This window comes from Trematomus bernacchii, unplaced genomic scaffold (assembly GCF_902827165.1).
Source record: "Trematomus bernacchii unplaced genomic scaffold, fTreBer1.1, whole genome shotgun sequence".
Classification (NCBI taxonomy): Eukaryota; Metazoa; Chordata; class Actinopteri; order Perciformes; family Nototheniidae; genus Trematomus; species Trematomus bernacchii.
This window is the reverse complement of record NW_022987567.1, coordinates 3,362,545-3,381,730: the sequence shown is the minus strand read 5'-3', so window position 1 is coordinate 3,381,730 and position 19,186 is coordinate 3,362,545. Positions and strand designations below refer to the sequence as shown.

At 39.7% G+C, this 19,186-nt stretch overlaps 1 protein-coding gene across 1 annotated transcript in view; it reads left to right on the top strand.

The window, feature by feature from the left end:
* The window catches only part of whrna (whirlin a), a 155,313-nt gene that overhangs the window by 56,392 nt on the left and 79,735 nt on the right, over positions 1 to 19,186 (top strand). The window contains exon 2 of the mRNA XM_034125693.1: positions 14,329 to 14,547. Within this exon, the coding sequence (XP_033981584.1) occupies positions 14,329 to 14,547 (219 nt within the window). The remainder of the gene's footprint in view (positions 1 to 14,328; positions 14,548 to 19,186) is intronic.

The window sequence follows — 19,186 nt, the reverse complement described above, 5'->3', positions numbered from 1 at the left end:
AAAATCTCCTTGAGGCTCCAAGCCTCTGAGGGGGCGGGGGCATGTGTGTGATTGACAGCTGAGCAAGCAGGGCTACAGAGAACCATTGTAAACATTCTTGCACTGTAGTGTACAAGCGTAATGTTAGTGTTTGGTTATCAGCTGTATTTAAGAATCAAGACCACACCATCTAACATCCAAACTAATGATTATCTTTTCATATGTTTTTCCTCTTTTGGGTATTTTTTTGAAAACATAGTTGTGTTTGATCGTGGTATGTTTAAGGCTGTTGAAGTCGGAGGTTTTGACTTTGCCACTTAAAAATATATTTTTGTCTTTGTTAATTTGCGTTGATGTTCACAGAATTTGACACTGAAAGACTGCTTGGGTTACGTAATGGGTTGCAGCTGTTTAACCTGTCTTTGAAGCAGTAGTCTTTGTCATATTTGAATACATCTAAGTCAGACTCCCCTAATGAAGGTGTTTCAACTTTGGATATGTATCCCGTAAAGAAAATAATAATGCAAGGTCATTTGAGTGGGAAGATGCAATGAGAAATACAGAAATAAAAATGCATTTGTTTAGCATAGTATGCATGCATGTATAGTGATGCACAATGTGAATGTCTGATATTAGTTGTGCAGACCCTCCTCCGGCATTAAAAAAGTTCTTATCCAGGTATCCAAGAAGAAAACTTTACTGCCTCCACAGTCTTTTGATCTTCCCACACACAAACAAACAAACTAGCCTGCAAACAAAGAAAAACACATGCAGGCACAGGAAAACACACACACATGAACACTTGCACACACATTTTGCAGACACTCACAGCTGAGTAATGAGACCATCATACACACTACTCAGACACGCACTAGTTTCTGCACTTCCTGTTTTCCATAATTCACAGCCCTCGCCTCTAGAAGTGTCTCTGAGGGGAATGAGGGCACATGAATAAAGCGTTCAGATGGAGAGGCTGTGTGTTGGTTGGCAGGGAGGCGGCCCTGCTGGTTAGAAAGACCCCCCACAAACAGAGAGGTCACCTGTTTGACCCCTATTGTGCGCTTATCTGTTGACATGTGCGGTAAGTTCCTTTTAGTTTGTGTTTTTCTGTTAAATGCTAATGTATATAACGTAAATGTAGTATGTTACAATGACTAATAACCTATAATCGGTAACAGAAAGTAAACTTATCTAAGTTTGACAATATAAAAGTAATGAATTTGTTTGCATAAATTAATCTCGTTACATGTATTCCAATACTCCCCAAGCCTGAATAAACCTCCAAAGGCAAAACAGATCGTAGAAACAAGCTATTTATTTGATAAAAATAAGTGTTAAAAAAGTATCGACAATCAAGCTGATTTCCTGATGGCAGCCATGGGTTTTATATCTGGTCATTAACAAGTCAGTTTAATGAGCTTTGTCCATTCAAATGCACATTTTCTCTGAGATGATTAATTGTATGAGATTTAAAAGAAAAACCTGTTTGGACTAATGTTCATTCCCTGTGGTAATTACTTCTTCAAATCATCCCATTTGATATCTCCAACACGTCTTCCACTGTCTCTAAGCGTAAGTCTGGTCCGAATGCAAGAGTACATCGATGCGTCTGCGTTTCGGTGCGAGCAGTGAAAACAGTTCTTCAATCACCTGCAGGCACAAAACCATCCTTTGTATAATTTCTATAATAGTGAGGTTGATGACCAGTCGGAAACTAAATCAGAAACATGCACAAGGAACAGTACTGCACTTTGATTGTGAACACAACCCGTTTGATTCTGTTCATTGTTCCGTGGAGGAAAACGAAAGCCTGTCGCCTGCTGCTACTTGTCAAAATGAAGTCGTTCTTCACTTTGTTATTAAGACAGACCGATCGCTGCTGATTGCTTTACCGAACACAGATGATGAATGCAGCTGATCGAAGAGAAGTTTCTTCATATTGAGACACAAAAACCAAGGGGAATGTGGTTTAACTTAAGCAGAGATTGGACAATGAATATGCATTCTCCTGCTCTCATTATCTGTCCTCTCGCTCTCATTTTCTGAGTAAATATATGTGAAATATGTCGGTCATCTGTGTCCTGGAGGAGGAGTCGTAATTACAGAGATATGCTGCTTAATACAGGAGATATGAGAGGGAGCGGAGGCGAGTTAGATTAATGATCTGGTGCAGATGAATGCGTGGGAGGTAGACTGATCCATGCCCACGTCAACCTTTCTGACACTTTCTCCATTTAAACGATCCCAAGAACATCAGGGTCCTTGTTGATCACTGGGTAATTAACTTTTAGCTATCTGTGTAATCGCTTTTAACATTTTGCTATGGCAGATAGTGTTGTTTCACAGCAAGGACGTGAAGGAATCTCAGTTGTGGCTCTTTTTGTTAGATGTTTGTCTCCACTGAATGTACGGTATGCACTGCTCGACCGACTGAATTAGATTTTAAATTGTACAAACTGCTTTTGACTTCTCCAGATATCCAGAGTCACATACAAGCCCCAAAACGACACTGGTTCCAAACCAATCCCAAACCCCAAACACAGCAATACATCTAGAATAAAAAAGATATCTCTACCCTGAGAATAAAAGCCAAACAAACTCGATAGAAACTTGGCTTAGTTCAGAGAGAACTGGCTCTCTGCGGATGGCCTGGTGTGCACTAAGAGATGTGGGTGGGAAAAAGCAATCACAAAAGTTTAATGGAACATTTTTAACACTAAGTATATCACAAAAAAAGCAATAATCCAGAGGAAGGTTTTCTTTTAAGGTTCAAGGAAAGGATCTAATAAACAAGAAACACATTGGTTTCTTTTCTTGTGTTCCTTCTTTCCACCTTGGAACATCTGCTGTACAAAGTCAGACGAAAGTAAACTGTAAAGAACATCGAGATAACCGTGGTGGACATAAACATCATCAGTTTACTTCCTCTTATCTTCATGTTTCTTTAGGTCAATAAGGAGCAGTCTTTTGGGAGTTTGTAATAGTAATTGCTGATGTAAGCAACTGACAAAGACTTGACTTTATGTTTTAGTGGACAATTACAAAAAACATTGTCTGTGGTTAAACACTAGCAATCAATGTACCCTTTCCCTGTTGTTTTACCTTTACACTTTAAGAGTGACAAACAATTATTGTTGTCAAATATTTAGCTACGAAACCACACATGCTTTGTGTAGCCATAGATAGAAGTGGTTTGTCTCTATTTTCTCGCAACTTCTAGAAAATAAAACACCTTCATGGTACAACCGACTTCTGTAATCTAGAAGCTTCTGGTGGTGGGGGGGTAAAGCCAGCAGGTGGTTGCTAGAGACTCTTTGTTGAGTCTCCCTGGGCATCAAAGATTGCATGTGTGTTATGGGTTGAATGATAATTCAACAATGGCATGCAGGAGTGGAATGGCTCAACATTCTGGAGAGACAAATCATTATTGGTGTAAGGCATAATGAGCAGTGATGCCGTCATTGAAAAAAGAACACGGACAGTTCAGAAGTCTGACGCGAAGCGAGACCCTTTCCCATGTGTTTACTTCCTGTCTGTCTTCTTCTGTCCCTGGGTGCGTCTCACTTCTCTTATTTTTCATTTCCTCGCTCCTCTGTCTCGGTATCACCGGAAGTTGATTTGTCTGCGCCATCTTGAGTACTGCCCCAGTGGCCTTATTTTTGCCGGAGGATCGAGGAGTGATAATCGAGGAACTACCAGACCATCCTCCGGTGAAATCCTCAGACACTCGCCCCGCCCCCTTACTGTGTATCGCTCACTGATTGGACGATGCAGTGCATGCACTGATCTGGCTGCTGTCAGACGATCAGCTGTGCGGCGTCATCACAAACGGACGTCGCTTCACGTGACGCTCCGGAGGAAACGACGTCCCATTGCTCTTAAAACTCATTTCCCTGCTTCTCGTGGTTTCTCTGCGTCTCTCCATGCTTCCCTGGTGGGAGGGACTAGTCGCAGGGAAACGACGCAAGTGAGGGACGCAAGGAATCCATTTAACCGAAGTGAGATGCAGCTACTGTCGCTTTCCCTCTATTGCGCATGGTTATAAGTGCTCCATTTTAAACGGCAAACATGCATTCAAATGTTAAGCAGCACAAACAGGGATTAGCCTTTTTTTGGTAACGTGTGTGTGTATGTGGAAATCCCCCTTTGATTCTATTGGCTTTAACGGTTAAAAAGAGATGTCAATCACCAAAATCGACCAATGGGTTCCAGAGAAACGGCAAAAACGCCCATTTCCACCCAAATCACCCCAGAGGTGGAGTCTTTTTTGCTAAACCTCTCTAAAAAGGTCAAATGTCACTTGTTTTGCATCAATCTTGATACAGGGTACTTATTATATGTTGTACTTTGGATTCCTAAAGCTTGTAGTCTACTAACCCATCATCCAAAGGTGGTTTTCACTATAAGTAAAAAACTATTTTTGGACAGACACTATAATTTACAGTTTTTTTACCATGTTCAATCTGAATTTTCTTTCAAATAAAAAACATCTATATTGATTCTGACTTTTCTACATCCAACTCACAGGTTTATCATTACTTTGAGAAAAAAGATTATTAATGTTCCCCTTTTAGAAGGGAAGATATGGTCATTTGTTCTGGAAATGTCATTTTCTGAGACCTGAAAAACAGGCTTGGGGCTTAACAGTTAACAACCTCTTGGATCTCTGAATCGACCAATCAGAAAATAGAATGTAACTTAGCAGTGTAATAAGATATGATATTGTTGTAGTAGTGAATGGAGGGTTTTTGACATTGTGGAAAAGTGGAAGTGACAAAGAGTTTAACAATCATTTATAGCATTGATTTAGTTTGTGTTTACATCTCAGCCCTTACTTTTTATTTACAGGCTTAAAAATTCAACTGTGTGATAAAACATGAATGTTTTGCCTATACCTCTTGAACTGTGATAACAGCTTTACGTTTATTGTATATCCGCTCTGTCGTGGTTTTTCTTCAGAAAGCAAGCATTACTCTTCCTCTCTGTTCACCTTAGAATGATAAATGACTTTTGTATAGCAATAGCAGGGCCTTATAGACATTACAGTGCGATAGAAATCTTATGGATGACCTGAAGTATGATGGAAGGGCGAGCTCAATCAGAAAATAATAAAAAAAGAAGAGAACTGCAATGTAATTACAGTGTTAATACTCATCTGTTAATCACAACCATTTTAATATCTCTACCACATTCACTGTCTGTCAGATTTCCTCATTTCTGTGTTGTATGCGTCCTATGTGCGTACATGTGTGAGGCAGGTTGCATTTATTTAAATTTAGGAGAGTGTTAGAGATGGATTGGGCAATGGGAGGATTAGCGGAGATGGTTTGGTGCAGTGCATTGTGGATGTTTTCCTCTGGCTAATCCCTGAGATTGATGACTTGGTTCCATTAAATCTCTGTGTTGGCAGCGTTGTCAATTCCTCATTAATCCTTCTAAGTGTTTACTTCATTTACAGCCTAAATCGTTTCTCTATGTCCAACAAATGTGCATGTGCCTTCTCAAACACGTGACGGGACTGTACTCGGAGACAGACTTGTGTTTAAGAAGAATAGAGAATGTTCTGCTTCAGCCCGTTGGATTCACAGTGAAACTTCAGGTTCTTGTTAGCCTTGGTGATTTTTGTCCATAATGATTATTGGTCATTCACTTAACGAAATTGATTGGAAGCACAAGCCTCTTAAAGCTTTCAGAAGCACTTAACATAAATAATTAAAAAAACTTATCTCTGAGTCTAAAGAAAAGTAAATAAAGAAAGTTGTCCTTGGAGTTACTTGTAGTTGTTGAAGCAAATTGCACAGCAAACAAGATCCATCTGCTGGTCCAATTCCTAGCTTTTTCAAACACTGTTGTCCCAGAGAGGCTGACTGCCCGAGCAGACTGCATTTACTCTGCCCAACCATCCAACCAGCGCTAGTTGCATTTACCTCCCAACAGCAGTATTGACCCGCCCCAGATCGAAGGTACAGCCAACAGTTTGTACTTTTGTCTTGGCAGCATTAGAGGGATCAATTTGCACCAGAATTGTGTAAACATCGGCAAAGAACAGCTGCGGTATGGGATTAGCTGTTTTAAAAACAAAGAACACAGCAGCAGGTGCTTTGCATTATGGATCATATGTGCCCAAGACTTGCAGCGGGTTGGTTTTTCTTAGTTTTTTCCTCCTTGGGTTGTAAAGGAGGACAATTGGACTGGCTTATGGGATAGCTGTGTAGAGTTTCTAGTGTTAGACAGCATGTTGTTTCCTAACAGGTCTCACTAGCATCACAGGACCAAAGACTATGACTTGACTTACCTGCCTTATTCATGTAAACACGCCACTTTGCTATGTTGGTGTGAGGCTGTGGCTCACTTTTAGTTGAGCCTATTGACTACAATAGAAAACAATGGGAGATGGTTCATGTCTGCTAGGCTATAAGTTGCATAATAACAAGGTACGTAACTCATCAGTATTGCATGACATAATGCCACTATACAGTGTGAAATGGGAGACTTCAGGTGTGGCAAAAGTCTATAAAACAGGTGAAAGATATTATATAGCAGATATTTACTTTCATTTCATGGTGTTTGCATCCACATGAACAGTGTAGGAATTGTATATAAATCAAACCCCTTCAAATGTAAGGGATAAAAAGTGACTGGAATAGTTAATATAAAATCATATTAAGTCACTGTATATACTTCTGATCATTTACAGTTTGACTTCTCTGACCCAAAGCCTGTACTTCAGCAACTTCTATTTCCTGCTAGGGTTTATTGAGCTGTTTTTTTAGCTTCTTTGATTTGATCGTTGACCTCCTGCTCTGTGTTAACAATGGTGGGGGAGTCAAAGATCTACAAGTACATGTTGTACTAATGTGTTTGTTAACACCCCCCCAGCTTAAATGCCTGCCCGTTGCATTGTCAATGTGATCTTTATTATTATTTCAGTCTTTCAGTCGCTGAAATGCATAAACCCATAATGTATTCGCACTGTACACGCAATCAGACTGCATTGTGGTTCCACTTATCACGGTGACACACGCAAACTAAAACCCATGAGAAAACAATAACATATGATTTATGCTTTTGTTCTTTGCTCTCACTCAGCATCAGGGAAATCACTTCATCGGCAGTCACGCTTGATGCAGGTTATATTCTTCGCCTTCTGCCCCCCCCCCCAAGGCACAAACACATTCAGCTGATAGATGGGGAGGACTTTGAAAATGTTGCCAACGCTGCACAGCATTGACTGCTCTGATCCATTCACACCGGCGCTGACAGATCCGCTCGCCTCCCAGTTTCCAACGAACAATCAAACAAATACATTCTACTTCTGTTACGGCTCGTCGTTCTCAAGAGCCCACCAAGCCTAGTCCTCACCGCTGGCTGTTGTTAACCCACAATGCATCAGGGCCAGCTGAGATGTGTGTCCTTTTTTAATGTCCTGAGCCTTTTGCTAGGTCTACAAATAATGCAAAAGAGACATTACCCTTTCATGTGTGTTCATTTATTATGTAAATAAGACTGTGTTGCTAATTTAGCCACTTTCTTTTACTCCATTAGTGACTTTATTTTAAAAACAGACCCTAGTGGATTAATGACAGAAAACGACAATAACAATACTTTATTAAAGACTAGATTGACTACTTTCCTTTGAAGACGGGCTCAAATAATTCAAAATGTGAATCTGCACTTTGCTTCTTTTAGTTTTGCTTTTTGTGGAAAAGTGTGTTTGTTATTCACAACTCGTTTAAAATCATATTTAGATTTACTACTACTACTTTTATTAAAATGCAGTACCATCGGAGCCATTTAATACCGACTTTACAGAACCAGAGGTGTAGGTTTCTTAGACAATTTCGACTGTAATGTTGCTTCACACTGTTGTTATTAGAGCCAGCAAATCCAAATGTGTGAAAAAAAGGTTTGAGACAAGCCTGTTGTATCCATGGCTTTAACACTTCTTAATTGAGCAGTCATTTTCAATACTGCCATCAACACAAGCATTAGATTGCTATAGAGACGTTTACTGGGAAAAAACAATCATTCTATTTGATTTAGAGAGATGTGCTTTCACACTTCATTACAGTCTTCAAAGATTTTTAAAGGGGCCGGTCTCATGGCCATTACATCGCTTTCACACATATGGATGTAAAGTGGCAGGCTCTCTTTATTCCCACAAGCCCTGTGCTCGCATGCATGCGTGGCATTGATATGCTCTGCTTCAGTTCGACAATGATTTTATTTGCCACTGTACTGTACCTGCAGTTAATTCAGGGTTATCAGCTTTTCCTTGAGTTGAAGTACTGTAGATACAACTTGTCTTCCCTTTTCAACCGCAGTCTATACATGCCTTGTCTAGTTTGGACATGTATTTCTTTCATTGCTTTACATGTATCTGATTCTTTCATCCAGAGAAGATAAAGATATGCCATGAAGATAGAAAATCAAAATGGCGAGATTCCTGTACATTAAGTGCTACGACATTAGCTTCAAATATATGCAGTCGCAACAGGTGGGTTTTCAGTATAAAAAACCACCTGACGGAAGATGTGTCAACTTTCTTCTTTCCTGATATCAGCGGGGTGCTAGTTCCACCGTTTTTGAAGCCAGGATTTGACTGATATTGAAAATCAAACTCTACAAACTGGATTAGTTGTCGCCCTCTCGCTTCACTGGGCATTGCTCCCCAATTTGAGCCTTCCTCATGTTGCGCTGCTCGATGCCTCTCCAGTAGTGCCTTCTGAACAGATCATAATTGGGTCTTAGGGCACTTCAGCAATTGGTTTCAGAATTCAGACATCATAAGTCGCCGCTTGGAGTGTGTGTATGTGTGTGTATGTATGTGTGGTTGTGAAAGTTGCATGATTATTTTACTTTTTGAATTTTTCCATCACGTACAGTAAGGCAGTCAGACAATACATTAATTCCGTTTTTGTGATACTTTTAGTGAAGAATAAAAGTTAAGAGTACATTTTTTTATTCTTAATTTACAGCAGAATAATAGGATAATCTGTCTGTCCTTCTGTCTGTGCTCTTATCTGTTTTTGTAAGTGATTGGAATAAGAAAGTCTGAATCAGAAAATCTTATCGTTATTATTCCCAAAACTTAAATATTAAACCGTTATAGCAGGAAAGAGAAGAATACAAAAATAGAAGGCACCAGTTAAATTACATTACATTTTAAAAAAATACACAAAAGAGGTTGTCCTCCTCTACTAGTATCCTTAGAATGATCATTGCCTTGCGTTTTTGTTTGTGTGAAACAGATCCACTGGTTGACAGATCTGTTATGACAGCAGTGAATAAAGTGGATGAGGCAATTTGCCTGGCTGCTTTTCCCTCACTGAGCTTTGTGTGTCCGTGTCACTTCAATACATCTGATCTGTGTGCTCTGGGTGTTTGTGTGTGTGTGACTGTGCGCACAGATTGCACGCTTTGATAAAGCCGTGTTTACCTCTGCATTCTGTGTGTTTGCAACATCTTATCAAGCGTGTGCAATTACAGGGAACAATTAGCGTGGAGTGGTTTCAGCTCTGCAGCCGAATCATGTGCCCTACAAAGAAGAAACACTTTTAACGGACAACAGGTGGGCCTTTTCTCTTTTACTCGCATAAATCCACCTGTCCAAACCCACCTCGTCTGAACCCTGGAGAAAGCAGAGACTTCAGTGTTCTTCTGTTGATCCTCAGGTAGAGCCTTGGAGGGGGTTTGAATACAGTTGGAGTGTTGCCAACTTAGCGATTGTTCATGATTTAAATACACATTTTGGATTTTATTTCTATAAAAGAACACAGAAATAAATCCTTTCTTTAATGACAGAAAAGCACTAACCATTCTCAAGAGTTTTTTTGGCATGATATGCAAGGAATATATGAGCTCTTATGCTACAGTAGTTACATTTCCAAAACATTATATTGTGTGTAAGGGCACTCACTTCTGTTTGTTACTCAATAATTAATCCTACTTAATTTGTTTTTATTGACAAGTTTTACATAATTTGGGTCATTCTTGATGTCTAATTCTCCTTACTTTAAAGGGCCCATGTCATGCTTTTCCAGTTATTACCCGTCCCCTTGTGTGTTATGTAGCTTTTTCTGCATGTAAACAGTCTGCAGAGTCACAAACCCTCAAAGTACACCCTGTAGCGAGTAAAACTCTAACACAGAAAAGACCTGTCTATGCTGCCCCAGAACGCCTCGTTGGAGATTTCTCATTTTCCATTGTTTGCTTCCTTGGTTCTGTGACGTGTGAACACCCAAATCAACAACAAATGACCGGATTGGCCCAAATGGACCAATCCGCGGAGCACCTCACACACCAGGATCCCTTGGCTAACTAACAGGGAGTCCCCATTGACTTGCATAGAGCTCCCTGAACGCTGGTAATAGACGAGTTGGGATCGCGGAGAAATCGGCAGCAGCGAGCCTCGCAACGTCCCGACCAATCAGAGCACACTGGGCTCACAGGGAGGGGGGGGGCAGGAGCTCCAACAAGCCGTTTAGGACAGAGAGTGAATACCTGGTGAATACACATACTATACAGAGATGCTGTGTGAGAAACCAATGTGAGTTTGGAAAATTGCACAATTTAAATCTATTCTAGTAGACCTCAACAATGGCCATGACATGGGACCTTTAAGACTTAGTATTTGTTAAGGTAACTCTGTACTTTCATTCATTTGATCTCACTTTAAATAAAGACTAAGATGGTATTATAAATAGCTATTTATAGAGTAAGAATCAGTAATTGCCTACATTTTCCAAAAATGCGAGTACATTCACATTGGTTTTATTTATCAGGTCTTTACACTGGCAGAATGAATACACTTCCTTTTGTATAAATGATTTAACAGCCTAGGGAATCTGTTGTCTAATATTATTATTGACTTGTTTTTATTTCATCTACAGACTCAATTAAATAGTTGTCAAGTCACAAAACATGTTTATTTGCTCATGATATCATCCTAGCTACTCCAGTTGAAGCCTTTGAAGCACCAGCAGGGTATTTGAATGCTCTTTGCACAACCTTGGGTTACGGTTGAATCCCTCATGTCTCACAAGTCATTTCTTACGGTAATTCTCCTGACACCAGGCACCTTTAAATCTCCTACAGTGTGTGGCCGGGCGTTTCTAAGTGATTGAACTGGATGGTTTCTACAGCCGGGCTTTTTGCACTCAGCTTTTGTGTATGAAATGGATTTGCCAGACTCTGATGAGAGCGTATTGTTTTTTCCGCGGCATCATCTGAAAACAGTTTACCTGCCGCTGCCATTTCCCATTACGCTCTGCTATTATTTATATTCCATTATTTTCCCAGCACTTTTCGTTCTGTGTGAAAGCGGGGCAGAGCTTCATCAGCCCAGTGTCACAATCAGCACTTTCCTGGAGACACGCCGCATTAGGACCACTGTACGGATGCTAGTCGATTACCTCTGTTTCTTATTCACATGATGGAGCAGCCGCTTAAACCCACTGCCCTCCCTCCATCCCCTCCATCCCCTCCATTACGCTCCGTCTTCTCGTTTCTCCTTGTGTGTCATGTTGTCCTAACTCCCTGGCATACTGCTTCTCATTGAATCCCAACACTGCTCATTTCACTTTTCTCCCTTCATTTCCCCCAAATGCAGTTACATTTCTCAGACGAACATGCACTATGATAAGCTCTGTTTTGCAGCTATGAATCAAAGTGATGCTCTGTGGCCGGCCGGGCAAAGTGTCTTGGAAAGAAGCCAATGTTCTGAGATGTAATAATCGGCAGATAAAGAAAAAACACTTGAGATAAAAACAGAACTTACTTTGAAGTTATTCTGCAGTGATATCTGCACCACATAGAACCTTTCTTCCTTTCCTAAAATAGGAATGATAGTGTACTTTTTTTCACAAGTAGTCTACAGTATGTACTACATATTTCATATTATGGTTTAGAGCTGCACAATTGATAGAAATGTATCTAATTTGGACTAGTAACAAATGATATACTTATTTGGTTCCTCACCATAATCATTTTATGTAGGTTTTTTTTGTATTATTGTGAAGCCCTATTATGATATAGTATAATACATTGTACAGACAGGAAATCAGGTGTTGACTAAAGTCTAGTTTGGACGTTAACCAACAACATATTTGATACAGGACTATGTGTATATTTGTGAACCCATTTCCTTTCCATGAAACATTACCTTCTTTTTTTGCAGCATGTTCAGTCTGCAAACGGTGTGACCATGATTACATTTGTATTCCCCAGGACCCCCTGGTGATATGTGATGGCTCAGAGGGTTGTGACACATGTCATTGGGTGGAAATGTGCATTGTTCAAATAAAGGAGATAGCCTTCGACATCCCCGCTGTCACATTTTAGACACGATAATAAAATCAAGAAGACAGGCACTTTTTGGACTTCACGCTGCTTTTAGTTTTTTTGTGCCTTTCTGTACGCAGGTTTCTCATTTTATATAACAGTGCGTCTGCTTATGTAATGCTGAACTTATCTGTTGTAAAGTTCCATCTCAACTTCTGCATTGATGCTTCCAAGATGGGGGGTGGAAGAGGGAGGGAGTGATGGCAGGGGTTTTGGTCCAGTCAGTGATCTTCACTGCTGACAGGGTTTTGTTGCCTCAGAATTGAAGTTATTATCTCTCAGCACACATCAGGATTGTGAAATTGATTCAGCCGCGATCGTTGTGCTCCAGGAGACGAGGCTCCTCTGCAATCTGCAGCACTTTGACAAGTAATAATTTGAGCTGCTCCTTGCAGCATATGTTAATCGGCATCCCGACTAGAGGATTTAGTAGGACCTTGCTCGTATTGTCGGCAGAAGACTGATGAGGACGGATTAATGTTGTTCACTTAAGAGAAGATAGAGACAATTTGTTTGCTAAAGAACATAGAGCTACTTGGGGAAGTCTTTGTTACCACATGGAGTCAGCTGCAAGGCCTCAATGAGGTATCATGGTTAGCACTTTTAGATTTATTTTAACATAAAAGTAATACGACTGACAACTGGAATGACATGTCTAAACAAAAGGAAATTGAAAGCCTTTAATATGAATGTTGGATTGTGAAGCAGAAATGCAAATGGCTGAATAATGAATAACAGTACACGGTGACATTTTCTCCCAATAGCAACACAGATTAAAGGGTCTAGCTAAAACTGTATCCGTTGTTTTGGTTGCCAAGTTATGCCAGGTCACTTATACTGAAAAAAGCAAGATTAAGATTAATTTGTTATCATGGTAACAAAAAAGGATCCTGGTTTCATTTAAAGAGTTTGAAAAGAGAGCTCTGAACCTTAAAGTTTTCCCAGCCAGAACGCTCTATCAACAGTGTTCATGATATTTCCATATGAGCTGAATGAATGAGGTTGCTGATAGCAGCTTTGCCAGCTTGCAGTCTATTTGATAAAGTCTCATTCATAATGAGCCTGTAGCTATCAAGAACATGTAAAGCCTTTTTGAAAAGGAGTGGGTCATTTAATCTCAGAGCTTCCACACCTGAAACCTGACTTTTCTGTAACCTTGTTGTACATTGGAGATATCCCTAAATGCATTGTCCAGAGGAACTCTTCCCCAACTGCTTTCCTATCTAACATGATCAACTTTCTTTGCTCCATCATTGGTATAACCTTTACTCTCCAACTCAAAAAGGAGAAGGGGGATGAATATTTGGGAAATGGGATTGTTATTAGCGTCTAGGATCCTAACAATGTCTTGTTTTTTTCTTTTAAATGCATTGTGAAGTATACCTGTGACTTCAATGTTAGCGTGTAACACACATTTTCAATTGCAAAATATATACAATCTTTTCACGTAGAGACTTTTTAAATGACTCTGCTGGAGTAATATCAGCTTTTATAACGGCAGTGTTTGTGATCATCTCTAGTCTGAAATGAAAGCTGAGGTTCTGTTTGAGTTTGTGCTGCACAAGGATTGTTTGATCATTAAGATCTTAAAACCCAATCGGTCTGATTTCTCAAACCACAGAGCACATGGGAATACATTGATCTGCAGAGGGATTGCACATACTGCAAGCTATCAGAAGGCAATGAGGCACAGCCAGGGGCAATTTCAGTCGAAATACGTTGGAAATGTGTTTGTTGTGTGTGCGGTGGGCGGGCGGGGGGGGGGGGGGGGGGGGGGGGGGGGGGGTTTGGAGTTTCTGCAGTCAGAGGCACTGCTGGATTAGTCTTGACTTTTCTACCAAATGTGTCCTACTTTGAAATGCACTGCTTCAACCTCACTGTGTTTTTTTTACCCTGAATGTATTTATGTAGGCATATTTGAAATAGATTAAAGTGTGGAATTTTCTCTTTGAACTTGCAATTATTTCTGTTGTTAGAATTACAAATGTCTGACTCTCCTCTCCTCAGGTGCTGAAGGGCAATAAAAAGCTCAGCCTCTCCGTGCGTTCAGTCGGGCGGATTCCAGGCGGCTACGTCACCAACCACGTTTACACCTGGGTGGACCCTCAGGGCCGGAGTGTGTCCCCTCCTCCTGACCTGACGGTGCATCGCAGCGCCACCCTGAGGAGAACTGACAGCCAGCGGCGCAGCAACATGCAGCTTCTGCAGGACGGGGACGAGAAGAAGGTGAGAGTTTACACGGGGAACACAACACTGGAGTGATGGAAATGTGGAGCTGTGGCTAATATTTTTAAGTACAGTTCAAAAAGTACATTTTTTGAAAGAAATGCAAAAGGAGTGAAATATTCATCTTCTGAATAACATTTTCTCAGTATTGTATATAATGATTCATAAGAAAACATATCTTATTGGTGGCCATGGCTTTCATTGGTTTAAAACATTTGCAAAATGCTAGCTTTATTATGCTAAGGAGCGTCACCCTCATTTTTTCTTTTTTTACCAAGCACATGTAATCCTAAATAAGAGAAATATGACTACAAAAATAAATGTTATGGGCACAGTAAAAGGTATTCAACTAATGCAGTTTATTAAAAAATAAATGTATTGAACACATGTATTGTACATGTGTCTGTGTGCTCCATCTTTTTCTCTACAATCATGAGGTAAGATCCAGTACAGTGGAGAAGTATGGAAATGGGGATCCTAGTTATTATCTGGACACTATGTCATTATATAACGCCCTTAGTATCCAGACACTACGCCATTATGTTACACACTTAAATTGCAAGCTGATTAAAGGTTGACATATTTTAGAATTGATTTATTCTGATTCAAGGTTCTTTATTTAGTCATACGAACATAGCTACAGTGTAGTTATGCCGATGAAAATCTTGTGTCACAGTGCAACACAAAACACAGATAAACAGACACATATAGTGCAAGTAAATAGTATTACAAAAGTATATATATTAAATGGAAAATAATCCAGTTAGGTGGTCTTCAATGGCTTTACTGGTATTTTAACTGCCAACTCCTTATATACTATGTGTACTGTGTAAATGAAAATATGCTAATATACATTTCACTAATTCCTTTGAGTTAGTAATCTACTGGATTCAGAATAAGCTTTTGTAGGCTTTAAAATTGCTTACTTTGGAAATGATAGATGGTAATATATCGATAGGTTGTCTTGATATTGTAGATCTCGCTTCACTCTGTTCATGTTTCTCAAGCCCTCGGCCTAAAAGACTAGAAGAATATATGAAAAACGATCTTTGAGGAGGCTGGACTTCAGTTTAATCTACTCACACGGTGTGCTCTTAAATGATTTATCCGGTTCACATATTTCTATTTTTAGGGGGTGAAAGACTCGCACTGCAGAGCCCTGAAGCTAAGCAACATAATATAAAAGTCCTTGATCTATAAATCATAAATACCATAAGAAAATATAATAAATGTCTTATATTCAATTTCAAGTTTTGCCACTGTAACAGCAGCATTCTTTGAACAAACCTTCAAACTATCTACAACCCTGACCCTAACCCTTACTTTCATATTACCTCCCCCAACTAATGACGTTTTCTCCCAGACATTCAATCAAATCACTGTCTGAATATTTTTGGGTCTAATAAATAAGTTAATTACTTTCAGGATAATTCTTTCATTTTGCTTGCAAAGCCCCTTTTTTCAGTGAAAACTATTCAAATGCTCACCAAATAATCAGATTCCAACAAATGTGACCAGGGTGACTTTAATGGAAGTCTGTATTGATAATATAATCACTTTGTAACTCTCGCTTTTATTGGCTAACGCTCCAACACAGTACGTGATGGGCTAAGGGGCGGGACATCTCCAAGCGGTTAACCAATCATAACAGAGCCAGCTAGCTAACCAATCAGAGCAGACTGGGCTCTGGTTTCAGACAGAGGGTGACGCACAGGCAGTATGAGAACAATAAAGAACTTGTTGAACATTAAAGCATGGAGACATGTCACAGGAGAGGCACAGAATACAAATTGTAACCTGAAAATTAGCATACTATGTCCTTTAAAATGAATTACAATAGTAAGTCTCGGTAATTGACATACAGTAGATGATGGACATTGAAGAAAAAAACTTAAACCATAAATGTAATTGTACCTTCAGTCCCACAAAACTCCGCCCTGTCACCACCTTACAACCTGCAGCGAAGGAGCTGTCAGAGCTGTTTCAAAGATTTATTACACGAGAAGTTTCCATTTTTTAGCAGCCAGGAGCCACACATTAATCTTACCTGCTTCAGATCCATTCATTCAGGCTGAAGTTATTGCAATGCAGATAACGCTCCGAAATCATAATTCAGTGTCTATAAGATAGTTTCGCCATTTAACCTTCTTTGCTTTTAAAAAGAAAAAACGAATGTCAATTTCTGATATTAAGGATCTTTTGAATTAATGCAAATTATACATGCAGCGCTAATTAAACTGTTTATAATGTGTGTAATATTATAATATCCTCCTGTGATTACATCAATTTGTCTATCCAATACAAAGGCTTCAATTACTAATAAAACAAACAACACACATGACTAATCTTAAAGAGAAATGAGCATTATTAAAGTGATTCAGTGATGGCAGCTGATGCCAGAGAACTATACGCGCTCCTACGGTATGCCAATAAAAGAAGGATGAGGCTCGTAATTAAAACCTTCTCCTGCATGAATGTCACAGAGAGCATGAATCAGCCATGATCCCAGTGAGCAAAGGTGGCTGGCTCAGCTCCAATAAGCAGATTATTAAAAAAATAAAATAAAAACCGTGCCTTAAGATTTGGAGGAAAGTAGGATTTCAGTGCCAGATGCCTTACCTTCACCGGAGGGACAATGGCAGGGATACAACTCACATTGTTTAATAGAGATATTTGCATATGTGTCATCTCGTAGTTGCCAAGGTGCTACTCAGCCCGCTTTTCAGTCTTGGGAAAGAGACAGCTTCATTAGGATCAAACCAAGTAATCAATAGGCCCCTTTGTGATGGAGGAAGATGTATCATTTAAAGTCTGGCACGACTCGAACTCTCCTTGTGAAAAACTTTAATGTCTTTGCTCTCCAAATAAATGTAGATTTGAAACCGCTGAGTTGAGTTCATCCAAGTATACAGAATGATAGACAACGTGTTTTAAAGGCTGTTGATTTCTTAAAGAGTATTGCTCTACTTCAGTTCAATCAAAAAAAAAAAGTGATACATTTACTTAATTAATGTTTAAAAAGTTGTCGTCAATTGGTCGAGGATTCCTGAAGGACTCCTGTTGGCGTTGGCCTCATCCTTTTCGCTGGTGGTTAAAACAAATATGGTTTAATTTGAAAGGTGACTGCATAACAAACTACTGTCATTTTAATTAAAAGTCAGGCAATAATTGGCTTTTTTCAATCATGGTCTGAGGCCCCGGCTCCACGAGGACGAAAACGGGTTGAATCCGCATATTTCTCATGCGTATAGCGTGTAATGTATGCTGGTCCTGGCCTGATTCTGTGAACAGTGAAAGTTGGTTACCTGGCTAAGAAGTTGAGGTTTGTATTCCGTCGCTCTTCATCAGCTCACAGTGGTTAATCCTGACTCTTAAATTACCCGCCTGCAATATTTCAAAACCATTTGCTGTCAAGAAATGCGAAGAAGGCTGTCATCTTGTTTTGTAGATGCACTTTTGATGAATGCTAATGGTCACTGTAAGGCTCCCTGAAAAAACGCAGTGCATTTTCCTGACTACTTCCATTCAAAGTCAACGTCAGTTAAAAGCTTTAATGTGAGGCTGCAGAAGAAGGAAATGTTCGTAGTCATTGACATGTTATCTCTGAATGTCACTTCAAACACCCTTGTTCGTACTGCAAACATACATATATTCCAATACTTTCATCCTGGGAAATAAGAAAGAAAGAAGGACTTTTAAAAATCCTAGAGGGGAATTTCAATTCTTCACTCTTGGGGGTTCGGTGCCTTGCTCAAAGGCAGCTTGTCATTGCTCAGGAGGTGGACTGAACTGACAACCCTATCAGTTTCAGAGCCATATCCCTACAGACTGAGCTAATGCTGCCCATATAAGCTCAAACACTATTGTGTAACGTCATTGGGCGATAGATATCAACTTAAAACGACGTTGATTTAAATGGAAAACGTCCAGATTGACACTTAATTACAACGTTTGACAATCAACCAGGATGTAATGTTGTGTGCCAAGAACAAAGATGGCTTTGACATTAGAAGATTACTGAATTAAGTGATCTAAAGGCTCAGATAGCGGCTGAGTTGAGGGTAACTCTTGATGAGATGACCCAGAGGCTCCAAAGGAAAAAGAGCAGATTATACCTGATGGAATCACTGCCTGTGGGTTAGTATAAAGTCGTTTTTATCAGACAAATGAACCCTTCATCAAACCCTATAGCCTCCGGAAGAGAAAGCAAATAGGCCTTCTCAAAGCTTTCAAAGGCTTTCATAGATCAAGCCGGGCTGGGAGGTTAAGACCTGGAGTATGTAGCTACAGTATATGATGTGTGGAAACCATCATCAATCTGTGCAGGTTCACTCCTTCATTAAATACGTTTTTCCTGATCAAAGAGTTACTTGGCGAACCACATTATGATGGAAGTATATGATGGCCATTCCAATTCTCTATTATGTCTAATGAGTTGTTGCAACAATTGTTGGGTGAACACCCATTTGTGACACAGATTTGGTTCTAAATTTCCCAATTTTAAGATTTTAAGACATTCTTAAAACAAGATATTAAGACACTGAGACCTATAAAAGAGTTTCAAGTACAGGTGAACCAAAACAGAGTTAATTGAGCGTGGTAAAAATGTCTCTTGCAATGGTCTACGGATTTAAGCTTC